The following is a 14265-nucleotide window of genomic DNA, read 5'->3' on the forward strand; positions in this document are numbered from 1 at the left end:
CGATGAAGACTTCGCCATCTCCTATTGTTACTTCATAATGCATGGTCACGTGCTGAGCAACTAATGGAGCGAGCGCGCAATCGATGACCAATTTCATCAAAGGAAACAAACAAAAAAAGTTTCGAAAAAAAAGAAGAAAGCAAATAATCGTAATAGTGTTTCTATAAACTACTGAACTTGGGGTAGCTAATTTACTAAATTTTAATGTTTTGTTTTGATATTGAACTACAAAAACAAACATATGGAATATTTTACTACAGTTGTAAACACAGCTTCGGCGAGTTATTTAGTTTCGTTAATCTTATTCGCACGATTACCATACGCACGTGTAAACAGCAGTTTGGCTGCACAAGCTCGTGTGTCTGTTGTTCATGTTTGTATCTAAACGCAGGTAGTTTTGGTTTTATTAAATAAAAGAATGTATTCTGCTAAACCACACTTCGAGTATAATTCAACAAACGTCAAACTACCAGACGTGATGTATAAAGCATCTTCTATGGTAACTATTTGCGACAATACGGGCGATAACAATGTAAGTGTGAGGGAATATATGGAAATAATATATTATGTATGCCTGATTGGTTAAATATGGTTGCGTGAGGGTATGTGCGTGTAAACACCCAAACAGGGGAACACCCCCCACAATGTATTGCCCAATGTTTTTCACTAGTACCATTTATAGTATCGTTCATACTTAAAATCCAAAGACACATTCATAAATTAACCGTAACAATATATCCAAGGTTTCGAAAAAAAAGAAGAAAGCAAATAATCGTAATAGTGTTTCTATAAACTACTGAACTTGGGGTAGCTAATTTACTAAATTTTAATGTTTTGTTTTGATATTGAACTACAAAAACAAACATATGGAATATTTTACTACAGTTGTAAACACAGCTTCGGCGAGTTATTTAGTTTCGTTAATCTTATTCGCACGATTACCATACGCACGTGTAAACAGCAGTTTGGCTGCACAAGCTCGTGTGTCTGTTGTTCATGTTTGTATCTAAACGCAGGTAGTTTTGGTTTTATTAAATAAAAGAATGTATTCTGCTAAACCACACTTCGAGTATAATTCAACAAACGTCAAACTACCAGACGTGATGTATAAAGCATCTTCTATGGTAACTATTTGCGACAATACGGGCGATAACAATGTAAGTGTGAGGGAATATATGGAAATAATATATTATGTATGCCTGATTGGTTAAATATGGTTGCGTGAGGGTATGTGCGTGTAAACACCCAAACAGGGGAACACCCCCCACAATGTATTGCCCAATGTTTTTCACTAGTACCACTTATAGTATCGTTCATACTTAAAATCCAAAGACACATTCATAAATTAACCGTAACAATATATCCAAGGTTACCCAGGAGTTGACTTCATTAAAGCAGCGACAATCAGATTTATTGCGAGGTTTGGACGACATGATTGAACGCGTGAATAAAATGAAATCCATGGTAACAACAACAACCAATAAAGGAAATGTAAGCATCATGTTCATCATATGTTATGTCATGCTTAACCATATATTTATTTTGGCAGAACGCAGAGTTTCGTGACATTGTGATCCATGCATGTCCCTCCCAACCCCCGCTATCATTGAAATATTTGATCAAAATGTTGCGACAACGGGTAAGATGGTTTGAACTGATTTGCTGTTGGTTCCCTAAGTTGATTTGATCTTTGTTATCAATTGTAAAATAAAAAAAAATATGTTATATAAAAATACGACTATTATGACACAACAATACTTTGTTCAGTACAAAGTTTTGGTGAAAGTTCATGGTCACTCATCCGTGACCAATCACATGACCTCGTTCCTGACCAATGAGGAGACAACGAATCGAAACCATTATGACATCATAATTACATTGATTTGGAAGTCAGGTGAGACATCGTGTGGCTGAATAAACGAGATCACATAAAAATATTTACCACAAAGTAGCTTACGTGGTAACTCGTAAGCGGGCACAAGGTGTATGAAACAAAACACCCGTGTTATAACGACTGTCGTTGCTCGGTCATGCGAGGATAAATAAGTTACATACGTGGTAACTCGTAAGCGGGCACAAGGTGTATGAAACAAAACACCCGTGTTATAACGACTGTCGTTGCTCCGCCATGCGAGGATAAATAAGTTACATACGTGGTAACTCGTAAGCAGGCACGAGGTGTATGAAACAGAACACCCGTGTTATAACGACTGTCGTTGCTCCGCCATGCGAGGATAAATAAGTTACATACGTGGTAACTCGTAAGCGGGCACAAGGTGTATGAAACAAAACACCCATGTTATAACGACTGTCGTTGCTCCGCCATGCGAGGATAAATAAGTTACATACGTGGTAACTCGTAAGCAGGCACGAGGGGTATGAAACAGAATACCTGTGTTATAATGACTGTCGTTGCCCCACTATACGAGGATAAATAAGTTACATATGTTGTAACTTGTAAGCGGGCACGAGGTGTATGAAACAGAACACCTGTGTTATAATGACTGTCGTTGCCCCACTATACGAGGATAAATAAGTTACATATGTGGTAACTTGTAAGCGGGCACGAGGTGTATGAAACAGAACACCCGTGTTATAACGACCGTCGCCCCGCGAGGGTAAACAAGCTACATTCATCCGTTCAACTATAATTACATTCATGGACGATGGGATCCCAATATCCAAGTTATATTTAGCACCGGACGACCCGATCACCCACCTCCATCCTTCCTCCTCACCCATTGTGGGTGAATCCAACCTTGCAAGGCTGGTTGGTAGGATGCTCGGTTACTATGACAACACTCCCACTAGTTTCCTGATTACTACAACCACTGATGTCATATATGATGCTTGTGATGTCATAAACAACACCGGGTCAACGAAGAAGCAACGACAAGATGCGTTACAAACACTAGGGGGGGTATTGAACAATAACCAATGGTTCATGGGGAAAGTTCCCACGATTGTCGACTGCAATGCGTTCTCAACGCTGCAGCGGTGTTTCAACACTAGTGGGCAGCGATGGGTTGGGCCATGGTTGGAGCGAGCAAAACAAATGTTTGCTTAAAATTCTTTATTCACGCATGATGTGTTCCATTGAAACAAATATAAAAATAGTGCACGCTTGATTTCCAGGGTTGGGTTGCATAGAAACATACACAATTAAATTTCATTATCAAGAGAAAGAAAGTTAGTACAGAAAAAGACACGCAAAATCTATGTACCATCTATCAGTATAAACATATTGTTAGTAAAATAACATCACAACAAACTAAAAACTAATGATTATGGGTCAATATTATGTGTGGTGTACATGTATCTGAGTTGTTCAACCACTACCCCCATAGGTTCGATGTATTGCATCACATGATGCGCCATCTTCACATCCAACACATCCAACCACCCAACCTCCCCTGTAGCTTCCCCCTCCTTCCAACACTGCTGATCGATCATGCTTTGTTGAAAAGCTTCATACGACGGAACCATCTTCAACCCAACCCTATGGTAACATGGGTGGTTAAATACAAGTTTAATAATATATAAAACCAACTTCAGTAGTTGTAACACAGCCCACAGGTGTTACTATATATGTAACTATATGAGTGTCTGTACGCGGCTAATAATTTGGACAACCTTAAGCGAACTAAGGGTTAAAACAATTAAGTGTTCCGCCCAAACACACATACACCCACAAACTTCATCAAACACCTTATAACTCCACACCACCAGTCAACAACACAACAACTTACTTGAACAACTTCTGTACCATCCAATTGTGATGTTTAGCAAGTAATTCATTATACGCCGATATAAACGACGCCCCAGTGTCGTGTTTAGTTGCGCTATCACTTGTTACGACATTCTTGAGGAATCGGCACATCACGCTAAGTGCGCGGTTCAACCACAGCAAGGCCTGGGTGGCAGTGTCGGGTCCCGTGTGCTGTTTACGACTTATTTCATGATCAACAATCTCCTGTATGACATCACAATAACCAAATATGACTCAGTTCAAACCAACAGCGTAATGTTAAAGATGCCTCAATATATAGAAAACAGCCATAGAAGCAGATTGGTGACATGTCACACAAGGTTTTCAAACAGTGACATCACATGTTTTAGCACAGCTTTGAGCCTAAACTGGCTTTACCCTGCTGTTAGGTGTCTATACAGACAAGCAGAGCCAAAGTATATTGCATTCACCACATTAATCAATGAGGTTCCCTATGTTTGACAACTATGAGTGTAAATGCATTTTAACAATGTCACCCCAGATTTTACCCTGCTGTTAGGTGTCTATACAAACAAGCAGAGCCAAAGTATATTGCATATTTGCATTCACCACATTAATCAATGAGGTTCCCTATGTTTGACAACTATGAGTGTAACTGTAATTTAACAATGTCACCCCAGATTTTACCCTGCTGTTAGGTGTCTATACAAACAAGCAGAGCCAAAGTATATTGCATTCACCCCATTAATCAATGAGGTTCCCTATGTTTGACAACTATGGCAACTTATCAACCCACCTGCAAATAGTCGTACCCTTTTCCGGAGTCCTTCATAACTTTTCTGATCTTCCCGATGTTTCCTTCGATGTCGTTCCTCAACGGGGTCATCACGGTTCCGCTGAATCGATCGAAGAACCCGAGATAACATTGACAAGCCTCGAGAAATATTAGAGCTGGAAGGAGGGGTTTCCCCTCACGTGAGATAGTTCCATCCACCACGTGACGGAAGTTGGTTGGTTGGGATGAAAAGAAAGTGCTGAAGTTGTCAATGTGTGAATCTTGTGCTAGTTGTGTATCTTGTGCTTCTTGTTCAACCTCAGCCAAAGTTAATTTCTTTTCTTCCACGGCCGCCAACAACGCACGACATGAAGTTTCGACTTTCAACAAAATTTCCCCGATTTCGTTCGTTGATGATAAAGTTATCGCTTCTTCAAGGTTTGCAATCTAATATTTGTGATTATGATGTCATTGAATTAATTAATAATAAATCATTTCAAAATTAATTTCCGTTTTTACTGATAACAAAACACGCTAATAGTTAAAACATATTTATATTCCATTGGAAGAAAGAAGCTTGGTCGCTACACTTGTGATTAACCATTATGACATCACAATACTCACCTCTGTCTTTGTGACATCACAAAGATGAAGAATATTCGTTTGTTCCGGTTCGTCAACAATACTTGGGTTGTCCGATGACAATAACAGATTGTTTAAACTTCCATTTCCTTTGTTACATAACAATCATGTTTATTATGTTATAGAACAAACTAATTTTGAATGTGTGATCCAACCCAGTGATCACTAATCGGTTGTCTAAATTATCAGCCATAGGTGAAACAATCACCCACACCGTTACATACGTGGTAACTTGTAAACGAGCCTCACCACTTTGTTCCATCTTTTCATTTGGTTCGATGGCCACAGATTCGAATGAAGCCACGAGTGAAGTATCTTCCTCAACCTCCCTGCTCACCTGGGATGTGAGGAGTCTCGAATCCTCCGATGGTTTGGGGAGGAACCCCAGTGTTGAAGTATCCAGTAAACAAGCCTTCGCCGAACCTGGGGTGGTTTAATACTGTGGTTTATAATTAATCTAAGATAGCTGTTTTAATGTAAATATTTTAACAAAGGTAGCCACTCTGTTTTAACAAACCTTTCTTCCAATATTTACAAAGCTAAAATATTTTGCTGCTGTTGCCACCAATAAAAATATAAACACTATATAAGTTGCAACTATCACACAAGGCTTTATCAGCACGATATGGAAATATATCAAGTCATTGAATCGCCGTTTCACACTAAACACATGGGTTACTTAACACAAGGGTATTGGGTTTCTTAACGTAAGTAACCATGTTAAATAACAAACCTAACGACTTAATCCACTGCTGCCTTTCATCCTTTGTGTCGGTTTTCAACGAGCAAACCTTGCCGCCAATTGTTCCTTTTAATTCAAACTGGGTTGGGGTCACATGGTCGACTATAATCTCGCACAAACCGAGATTATAAACTTCCGTGGCTGGTTTCCTATTCATTCTCTCCAGCTGTCAATCAAATATTGAACGTAAGATATTTCAATTATTTGCCACAAATTACTTCGGTATAAATTTAACAAAGCGCAAAATATTTATTTAGTTACAATTTCTCTGGGTTTGTTTAAATTTATTTTAACGAGTTGGTAATTTTAGTAAAAGTTAAATCAACAAAGAAAACTAGGTAACGACACCCAGAAAAACATCGATTGATCGATAATGAGCCATTCACATAATTGTATAATATATCAATTATGACATCATTATTAATAACAAATGTTTACCTTTGAAGCGAAACATGAGAGCGTCCCGTTGTGCAAAACAAAATATTTTTTCCCCCACCCACTCAAGTAGCCATGCCACCTATATATCTCCCCCTCCATAATTCAACCTGGATATTATGCATGGTATGCAGGGGAAGTGCAATGTTACTATGCTACTTGTATAAAGGCATTGTCATATATAAATAAATGTAAATTGTTTATCCACACATGACGGGGCAATGACAGTCGTTATAACACGGGTGTTTTGTTTCATACACCTCGTGCCCGCTTACAAGTTACCACGTATGCAACTTATTCAACCTCGCATGGCGGGCAACGACAGTCGTTATGACACGGGTGTTCTGTTTCATAAACCTCGTGCCTGCTTACAAGTTACCACGTATGTAATTTTGTGGGTGTTTGTTTTATGTATGGTTGACAATTTGTATTTGACAACCCATTAGTGACCACTGGGTTGGAGCAATTGTTGTTTTGTTCAAAGACACATGCCACAATGGTGGCGCTGTTAAGCCTCAAACCCAAATCTATGGTCCAGACACGAGTGTTGAAACCACTGTGTTGGCGTCACAACAATGACATTTCAATCAGATGTGTGACGTCATAAATACAACCAACAAGTGGTAAAAATATTCCATTATGATGTCATTATTCGTTTTGTAATGCACATTATGACATCATCTAACATGATACCTGCATAGTTATATTCTCGTTAATAGACATTTTGCAACTGATATTATTTAATAAAATGCATATTAAAGTTACTGCATACCATCAATATATAAGTGCTAAAACAAGTTGCAACAAACTAAGTTACGATTATTGATACAAAGATTAAATGCAAGTAAAGCGAGGTTACAAATATATAAATCACATATTGCTTGATTAGTATTTAATGATTATCATTTTAATGAAATGTTTATTTCAATTTCAACACGTTTTCTTTGAGTTTTGCCTCATTGGCGCCAGAGAACGATTCAAGTTTTTTCCCATTCCTGATGAAAATAAAAGTTGGGACGCCCTGAACTTTATATTCGTCGGCCAAATCCTGGTTTGCGTCAACGTCAACTTTCAAGAAGTCAACTTCGGGATTCTCTTCTGCAATACTTTGGAACCTCGGGGCAATTATACGGCAGGGGCCACACCAACCCGCGGTGAAATCCACCACCACTAGTTTGTCGCCGGCCGCAACTAATTTGTCGTCGAAATCCTGTTTGGTTGTAATTGTTACGACTCCCATGATTTAGTTTAAACAAGAAATTGAATTATTTTATCTAAATTATGTTCCGGCCTATTTGCTGGAAATGATTTAACATCACAATAAAATTATCATTTTAAAAATGATAGAGAAGAAAAATAGAAGCAATTTAATTAGTGAGTTATTGGTGTTTGAAAATAAATTGTGGTTGAAAACATAGAAATATCAACATTATACACTAGTGAAGAAACCTTTTAGATTAAGCTGGTGGGAGGTTGGTAGTTATATTGGTTAGTAAATAATGCAGAGGGAGGTTCTTTATGAGCTCTGCAGAACAGTTTGAACTTTTTATCGCCAATCGCTGTTTACTGAAGTAAACATCGCTATTGTATTTAAAAAGAAAATCAAATTCATGCTCAATCCATATTATTGTTCGTATTAATGCATACGACCTAACAAAACTATACAAACGTTATATAATAACACAACCACCAAATCTCGAATATAAAACCTTTTGTCCATTGTCTGTAAATGTATACATTAATGACGTAATATCCGGTTTGCTGAGTCACGTTTGTCGGTTGTGGTGAATCACCTGATTCGTTACTATTAGGAAACAAGAGAGCAAACCTTTAATAGACACGTAATAAAAATGTGTTTGTAGCTACGTACAACCTGCGTGGAGCCAGAGTTTATTAATTTTGCTGACATTATTTTTTAGTAAGTACATTTGTTTAATTTATAGAAGCCTTACTAAGATTTTATTATAACAGCTGACAATGTCCCTGGCACGGATTTATTGGTAAAGTATTTCCAAATTAAACCCAATCCACCATGGAATACAAAGAACCACATATAAACATACAGCCGATATTAGGTCAAGCTTTCGCGTATATATTATCTAAAACAATGTTATAAAACTAGATTTTCCAGGTGTATTTGTACATAGCACATAAATGCATCGTTGGTATATACACATAATACAAAACATTTTCTGATAAAAACTAAATCATGAAATATTGCCAATGGAGTTTAAAAAGTATTAATGGAGCCGTTTCAATCCGTATATAAACGGACTCTGCTTTCAATTGTTTGATTTTAGTTCAAAGCTATTATGCTACTGCTATAATACATCATTATTAACAGCGTTGCTTGCACACATTATATCACTAAACATGAAACTTGGTCGAACGTGGCGTAGTTGCATTTTCAAGCGCCAAACCAAATGCGAAATCAAATAAATGGTTTATATTGTAGCCTGTGGTTGCTGAACATTCCAAGTATTCCTTCGCACCGATTTTGTGTGCGGCGTTCAGCAGAACGTCCATACCTATCGGTTTGGAAGTGGAACAGCTGCGTAGTTCGCCCTGTAGTCCTACCAGGATACTCGGAACACCTTTGTGCTTTTTCTCCATGTTTGGCACCCACTCACCAACCAGGTTTACGAAACTATTTTCATCAGTAATGCAGAAACAGTACAAGATAACGTTTACAGCTTCAGGTTCATCGATTGGGAACATGTATTTAAGTGAACAAGTTTTCCCACTGACTTTGCGTTGAGATATGTATTCCTAACATATACTTAATATTATAAACCTTAACTTTTCGTAAAGATTTATACTGAGCGTCAACATACCTTGTGTTTTTGTGAATTAGTTTTACCATACAAGTCATAAATCACCGCCTGATGTTTTCCAACACCATCATCACCACACAGCAAGCATACTAAACGTGTCTTGTGAGCCCAAGGCCTTGGCACTCGTCCCACTTTCTGTCAAGTTTTGGGAAAGAAACATAATAATAATCAAACCTGATGTCTGTTGATATACATAGTTACCTTTCGTGATGGGGCAGGAAAAGCTCGAGCTTCATCCATCTTCGCCGACTCACTGCCCTTGCCACCGTTGTCTGTGTGATCCTCTCGAGGTCCTACGTTTCATTGTTGGTAACATACATATTCAACACATACATGTTTAAATGACTTGCAAACCTGGTTTTGGAAAGATTTTATTTATAGCTTCCACGAAGAGAGAATCGTACCATTTATCAAAGTCCTTTGGATTACGAAACTTAATCCATTTAAAGTTTTCCAAGAAGCTTCCCTTCCAATTCGTAACTTGCCCTTTGGCCGTTTTGCGTGAATGGTCGGGTGGACAGGGTCGCCTTGAATTTTCTTGCTCGCGCATCGCAGATACAATATCTGTGCTGTTTTCGCTACACGGCCTCCTGTTATAACTAATGGGATTTAAGCATTCACGCACCAGTATAACCTGTATGAAACAGAGTTGTTGTGAATATCAGTTCGCATTCACAACCAACAAGACATACCTGTCTATCTACTATCAATGGATCAATGGCGGCATTACCAGCAATGTATTGAACCGCCGCGTTTGCTGTGATTCGTTTGCGGGCAGAATGAGCCAGACATCTTTGAATCAGTTTTATCATGCTTTGTTTTACAGCGCTTGCTTCCTGGTTTACCAAACGTAATTCAATTATTGGTAAACTCTATTTCTATTATATAGTAGGGTGGGGAGAGATGGAACACTTTGTCAGAGGAGACTTTTTTTAATTTTCTTTTTACGGACCCTCATTTAATGAGAATCAGGAAAATAAGGTTACAGAATTATTCGACAGTATTATCACGACTTTATAAAACGCCTGTCAAAGCTGATTACTGTTTTTAAATATTAAAAAAAATGTAAAATAGAAACAGTATACTTTGAACAGGTAAAAAAATGCGAAATAGTAAGGTGCCATTTTTTAATGCTCGCTAAATCATAGTAAAGCCGATGAATTTTTTTAGTTTGCGTGTGCGAACAATTAAACTAGTTTCATAGCTTCATAAAACAACCTTGAATATTTCGTACAGTTTGATTTTGTCTCATAAAACTAGTTTTAGTTTTGTAAAAAAACAGTGAGATATAAGCATAGGGAAAATAGGCAGGGGTCAATATGACTTTAATTTGAGATAAAAACAACAAAAAATTATCGGTTTAACGTTATATATATGAAGTTTACATGGCAAAGAAACTAGCATAGCCTGTTAAACTCGGTAGGTTAACTACAAGTTGCAGAATACTGCTAATGTAAATATATTTCAATTTAGAGTCCCATCTTCCCCCACATTGTAGTTTTGTATGTTTTCATTGCCAAACTTTAAAAGATTTGCTTTTAATTTAGTAATTTATACCTCAGGGGTTATTCAACTATAAGATACTGATATAATAAAAAGATAATATTTTGAAAATATATTCGAAATTTGGTCATTTGCACTTGGTGATAATTTATGGGAAGTGGCTTGTGTCAAAAACAGAGTAGTAATACCCAATTTGTAGCAAAAATAAAAACTTTATCAATAGTTATTATCAATTTTCTGTTATTACAAGTTCATATACATTTGTTGGATACAATATTTATCCATTGATGTTCGGACATTACCCATTGATGTTCACACAATACCAATTGTTATGAAATAATATAATGTATAGGTAACATGTTAAAAACTATGGCAGTAGGGCAAGAAAATGAATGTTTAGACCTAATTTTCATAACGTACAGTATTATTTCGTGTTATTTACGTATATTCCGATTTATAAATACACTTAATAATCAAAATTAACAATGATTTTAAACTGTTCCATCTTATCCTGTGTGTTTTCGAATTTGTAAAATTTTACTTGTTGTGCGGATCGCTAAATAACTCCTCGTGTGTTTTATTATATTTTATGAATTGTTGTCAATTAATAAAGGAATGATAGTACTAATTCGTGGTATTACCCAAAAACCGTCATCTGTTTTGATTTTAGAAATATTTAGCAATATGTGCTTAAGTGTCCCATCTTCCCCTATTGTACCATATTACAGTACGGTGGGGTACGATGGGACATTTAAACACACATTGCCACTGTCGCGTTCCAACTTATCTCGCGTTCCAACTTACCCCAAACATAAGTATATGTATTTACATTTACCAGCTGTGGTGCATATAACTAAGTTGACCAAATACAGTGAGAATAAGTTAAATTATTTACCCGCACAAACTAAAAGCTTTGAATCAATAGTTTTAGACATAATAACCTACATCGGAATGGGGTATTTTTAATTTCGCTTTGTTCGTACAAATATCATGCTCCAACTTATCAATGGTTCGATATTGTTTGTGCGGGACATCCCCGGTGTAAATTTCCCACAAAACCACTCCGCAACTATAAACATCGGCCTGCGGATAAATTTAATTAAACTTGTTATAACCAGACATTTCATCATGCACATTACACTGACCGCCGCCCTGAGCTCGGACTCCGGGTTCAACAACACCTCGGGAGCAGCATACTGTATAGTGAACACATTCCTTTCACCAGGCTTCAAATCTCGGCCCCTTCCACCGAGGTTCAAATTCTCCGTAACAGTGCGCAGCCTACAACCACCGAAATCCGAGATTTTTGCCACCAGAAAACGATCGAGCAAAATGTTCAACGTCTGCAGCAATTACAATATACTTCACATAGAAAACATATAACAATCATATAACCTTTATGTCCCCGTGTATAAATCGTTGGTCATGTCTGGTGTTATGCAAGTAATCTAAAGCCATCGTTATGTTTTGCGCAAATCTGTAATTTAACAAATGCATCATCTAATCCACCCCGAGCATGAAGCCCAAATTAACCAACCGAATTTTCAGTTCAATTGGAATCTCAATTGGTGGCCGATGGTGTAACAACTCGAACAGAGTCCCATACTCCATATACTCCATCACTATTCCCGCCAAATCAAAGTTGGTGAAGTAACCATGACAACGAACAATGTACGGACAGTCGTTGGTACTCCACATGTGATTAATCTCTAAACAATAAAGGATAAATATATGGCCCATAATACCCATGTCGTGGTTTCGTTAGTACGTCCACGCCTATAACCCAGAGGTTTCTGGTTCAAGACTCGAAGCTTGTGGTCGTATGTGTCCTTGTGCAAGACACTCAACGGCAATTGCTCCAGCCCAGTTGGTATTTAAAAGTTGTTTATATTGTCAGCCATACAGAAAACCAATCACCCACAAAGTGACATATGCGGTAACGTAAGCGGGCAAAAGGTGTATAAAACTAAACACCTGTGTTTCAACGCCCAAATAAGTCACATTCTTTCGGACTATGACAATGATGCTTAAAACAACAACTTCTAACCATTCTCAAATTCTTTCGTAGCTGTCGTTTTTGGTCCATTCAACACGCAAACTTTAACAGCTACTGTTCTGTAGGTTTTATGAAACGCTCGCCACACCTTCCCATAACTTCCATTGCCCAGGAAATCGCCTTCTCCATCAACAAACAATGCAGCGTTATACCCACCCCCTGGTATAACAGGTGGCATACACACGCCCATCATTCAGCACCTTGTCGTCGGGAAACGCAAAATAAACTTAAAAGGTCGAAATTAGCAGAGACAGCTCAATTCAACACAAAGCACTCAAGTTAAAAACACGTCTGCATCGAAAGCTCCAATACGCCCCAGCTAGTATACCAGCCTAATTAACATATAACCTTTGGGACAAAGACAAGCATTCTCTCCCTCGCGTCAGTTCATTGAATTTAGTTTCAGGTCGACTGTTTATGTAAAGCGACCTGACTTTCATTGTGTAAATCAACAATATCAATGGGCACAACCTTTTCGTACACACAGATATTTTATGCCTGGCTGAAAACTTTATGAGACCAAATTATAACATCACTAAAACAGTGTGTTACGAAATCAGGAGTGGCTGATGCACTACTGCCAACCCGTGGCCATGGGAAGCCGAAAACCTCCAATTGTAATGTCGGGACCACAAAGAACTAATCACACAATGCTGCCGATCAACGGTGATGTATATAACCTACCAAATCCTCGCCATGTTACACCATGTACTCACACCCCATGCATTGATAGCTTCTTGGTATAAGAACCGGCGCCGTGCCAAAGTGGTTCGCGCGCATTTTCGTATACACCCAGAGATAATGGGTTCAAGGCACTTAACGGCAATTGCTCCAACCCAGTGGTCACTAATGGGCTGTCCAAATTATCAGCCATACACTACAAAAAAAAAACAATAAAAAAGTCCAAAACCAACAACAATCGCCCACAAAGTAACATACATGGTAACTCGTAAGCTGACACAAAGTGTATGAACATCCGTGGGATAACGACTGTCGTTGCCCCGCCACGCAAGGTTAAAGTAAGTTGTTACCTTCATTTATTTAGTGCGTAAGGTTTTTGTTTACTAGCATATTTAACGAGAAAAAGAGTGTGCCCCATCTTCCCCCACCCTACTAAACGTAACACAATACCAAGGCTATTCAGCAGATAAACCAATTTTCGATTCTTTTTTCCCGTGCCACTAACACAGAAATTCTTCTTCATTTGATGTTTCAATTAATGCAACAAACTGTTTGTTCTAAACACAGATATTCGCGACATTAATTAATATCGTAGGGTGGGGTAAGATGGAACATCCTTTCAAAGTTATTTTCTCGTCCAATTTGGTAGTAAACAAAAACATTCATAATATGAAACCGTATTACCACGACTCCCATAGACCGTTGTTAATTGATTAAAACACGATCAGGATATTTGCATATAATGTGCTAAAGGTGTCCCATCTTCCCCCCACCCTACTGTGCATTGTTTGATATGTTCCACCTTATTGTAGCGAAACACAAATAAAACTAAACTGTTTTAGAAACAAGAAGTTTTATGTTAACGAC

The 14265-nt window shown here is 37.9% G+C and overlaps 4 protein-coding genes across 7 annotated transcripts; 1 reads left to right on the forward strand and 3 right to left on the reverse strand.

The window, feature by feature from the left end:
- Positions 1–9: 9 nt before the first annotated feature.
- LOC149727483 (aminoacyl tRNA synthase complex-interacting multifunctional protein 2-like) lies at positions 10–3128 on the forward strand. 3 transcript variants are annotated; one of them, XM_089887633.1, is made up of 5 exons: positions 10–149; positions 1369–1491; positions 1550–1639; positions 1768–1894; positions 2697–3128. In XM_089887633.1, exons 1-5 carry the CDS (start codon positions 84–86, stop codon positions 3065–3067), a joined length of 777 nt encoding a protein of 258 aa, XP_089743759.1. In that variant the 5' UTR covers positions 10–83; the 3' UTR covers positions 3068–3128. The 3 variants fall into 3 exon arrangements, with proteins under 3 accessions (XP_089743759.1, XP_089743760.1, XP_089743758.1); XM_089887634.1 differs by lacking the exon at positions 10–149 and adding an exon at positions 784–807; XM_089887632.1 differs by lacking the exon at positions 10–149 and adding an exon at positions 897–1157.
- On the reverse strand, positions 3059–6866 carry LOC149727484 (pleckstrin homology domain-containing family A member 8-like). Its single transcript, XM_089887620.1, has 7 exons — positions 6328–6866; positions 5881–6055; positions 5397–5570; positions 5130–5236; positions 4527–4952; positions 3750–3973; positions 3059–3499 (listed from the first exon to the last, which is right to left on the reverse strand). Exons 1-7 carry the CDS (start codon positions 6424–6426, stop codon positions 3286–3288), a joined length of 1419 nt encoding a protein of 472 aa, XP_089743746.1. The 5' UTR covers positions 6427–6866; the 3' UTR covers positions 3059–3285.
- Positions 6867–7017: 151 nt separating this feature from the next.
- Positions 7018–7572, reverse strand: LOC149727485 (thioredoxin-like). Its single transcript, XM_089887659.1, has one exon. The coding sequence runs from the start codon at positions 7562–7564 to the stop codon at positions 7244–7246; it is 321 nt and encodes a 106-aa protein (XP_089743785.1). The 5' UTR covers positions 7565–7572; the 3' UTR covers positions 7018–7243.
- A 448-nt stretch (positions 7573–8020) lies between these two features.
- On the reverse strand, positions 8021–14257 carry LOC149727486 (dual specificity mitogen-activated protein kinase kinase 7-like). Of its 2 annotated transcripts, none has more exons than XM_089887601.1 (10): positions 12709–14257; positions 12199–12370; positions 12057–12138; positions 11807–12004; positions 11607–11744; positions 9851–9994; positions 9513–9792; positions 9360–9451; positions 9159–9293; positions 8021–8128 (listed from the first exon to the last, which is right to left on the reverse strand). In XM_089887601.1, exons 1-10 carry the CDS (start codon positions 12908–12910, stop codon positions 8126–8128), a joined length of 1446 nt encoding a protein of 481 aa, XP_089743727.1. In that variant the 5' UTR covers positions 12911–14257; the 3' UTR covers positions 8021–8125. The 2 variants fall into 2 exon arrangements, with proteins under 2 accessions (XP_089743727.1, XP_089743726.1); XM_089887600.1 differs by lacking the exon at positions 8021–8128 and adding an exon at positions 8435–9093.
- Positions 14258–14265: the final 8 nt, after the last annotated feature.

Source organism: Ciona robusta, chromosome 11 (genome assembly GCF_009617815.1).
Source record: "Ciona robusta chromosome 11, ASM961781v2".
NCBI classification, from domain to species: domain Eukaryota; kingdom Metazoa; phylum Chordata; class Ascidiacea; order Phlebobranchia; family Cionidae; genus Ciona; species Ciona robusta.

Excerpts from the sequence above, each read along its gene's own strand:
- LOC149727483 (XM_089887632.1), top strand. The coding sequence starts at position 1,044 with ATGTATTCTGCTAAACCACACTTCGAGTATAATTCAACAAACGTCAAA. Across the intron at positions 1,158-1,368 it reads ACAATACGGGCGATAACAAT|GTTACCCAGGAGTTGACTTC; the intron begins GTAAGTGTGAGG and ends AATATATCCAAG. Across the intron at positions 1,640-1,767 it reads TCAAAATGTTGCGACAACGG|TACAAAGTTTTGGTGAAAGT; the intron begins GTAAGATGGTTT and ends TACTTTGTTCAG.
- LOC149727484 (XM_089887620.1), bottom strand. The coding sequence starts at position 6,426 with ATGGAGGGGGAGATATATAGGTGGCATGGCTACTTGAGTGGGTGGGGG. Across the intron at positions 5,237-5,396 it reads TGAAAAGATGGAACAAAGTG|GAAATGGAAGTTTAAACAAT; the intron begins GTGAGGCTCGTT and ends TATGTAACAAAG. Across the intron at positions 3,974-4,526 it reads AAGGGTACGACTATTTGCAG|GAGATTGTTGATCATGAAAT; the intron begins GTGGGTTGATAA and ends GATGTCATACAG.
- LOC149727485 (XM_089887659.1), bottom strand. The coding sequence starts at position 7,564 with ATGGGAGTCGTAACAATTACAACCAAACAGGATTTCGACGACAAATTA.
- LOC149727486 (XM_089887600.1), bottom strand. The coding sequence starts at position 12,910 with ATGATGGGCGTGTGTATGCCACCTGTTATACCAGGGGGTGGGTATAAC. Across the intron at positions 12,139-12,198 it reads CCAATTGAACTGAAAATTCG|ATTTGCGCAAAACATAACGA; the intron begins GTTGGTTAATTT and ends GTTAAATTACAG. Across the intron at positions 9,995-11,606 it reads TAAAAATACCCCATTCCGAT|GAAGCAAGCGCTGTAAAACA; the intron begins GTAGGTTATTAT and ends TTGGTAAACCAG.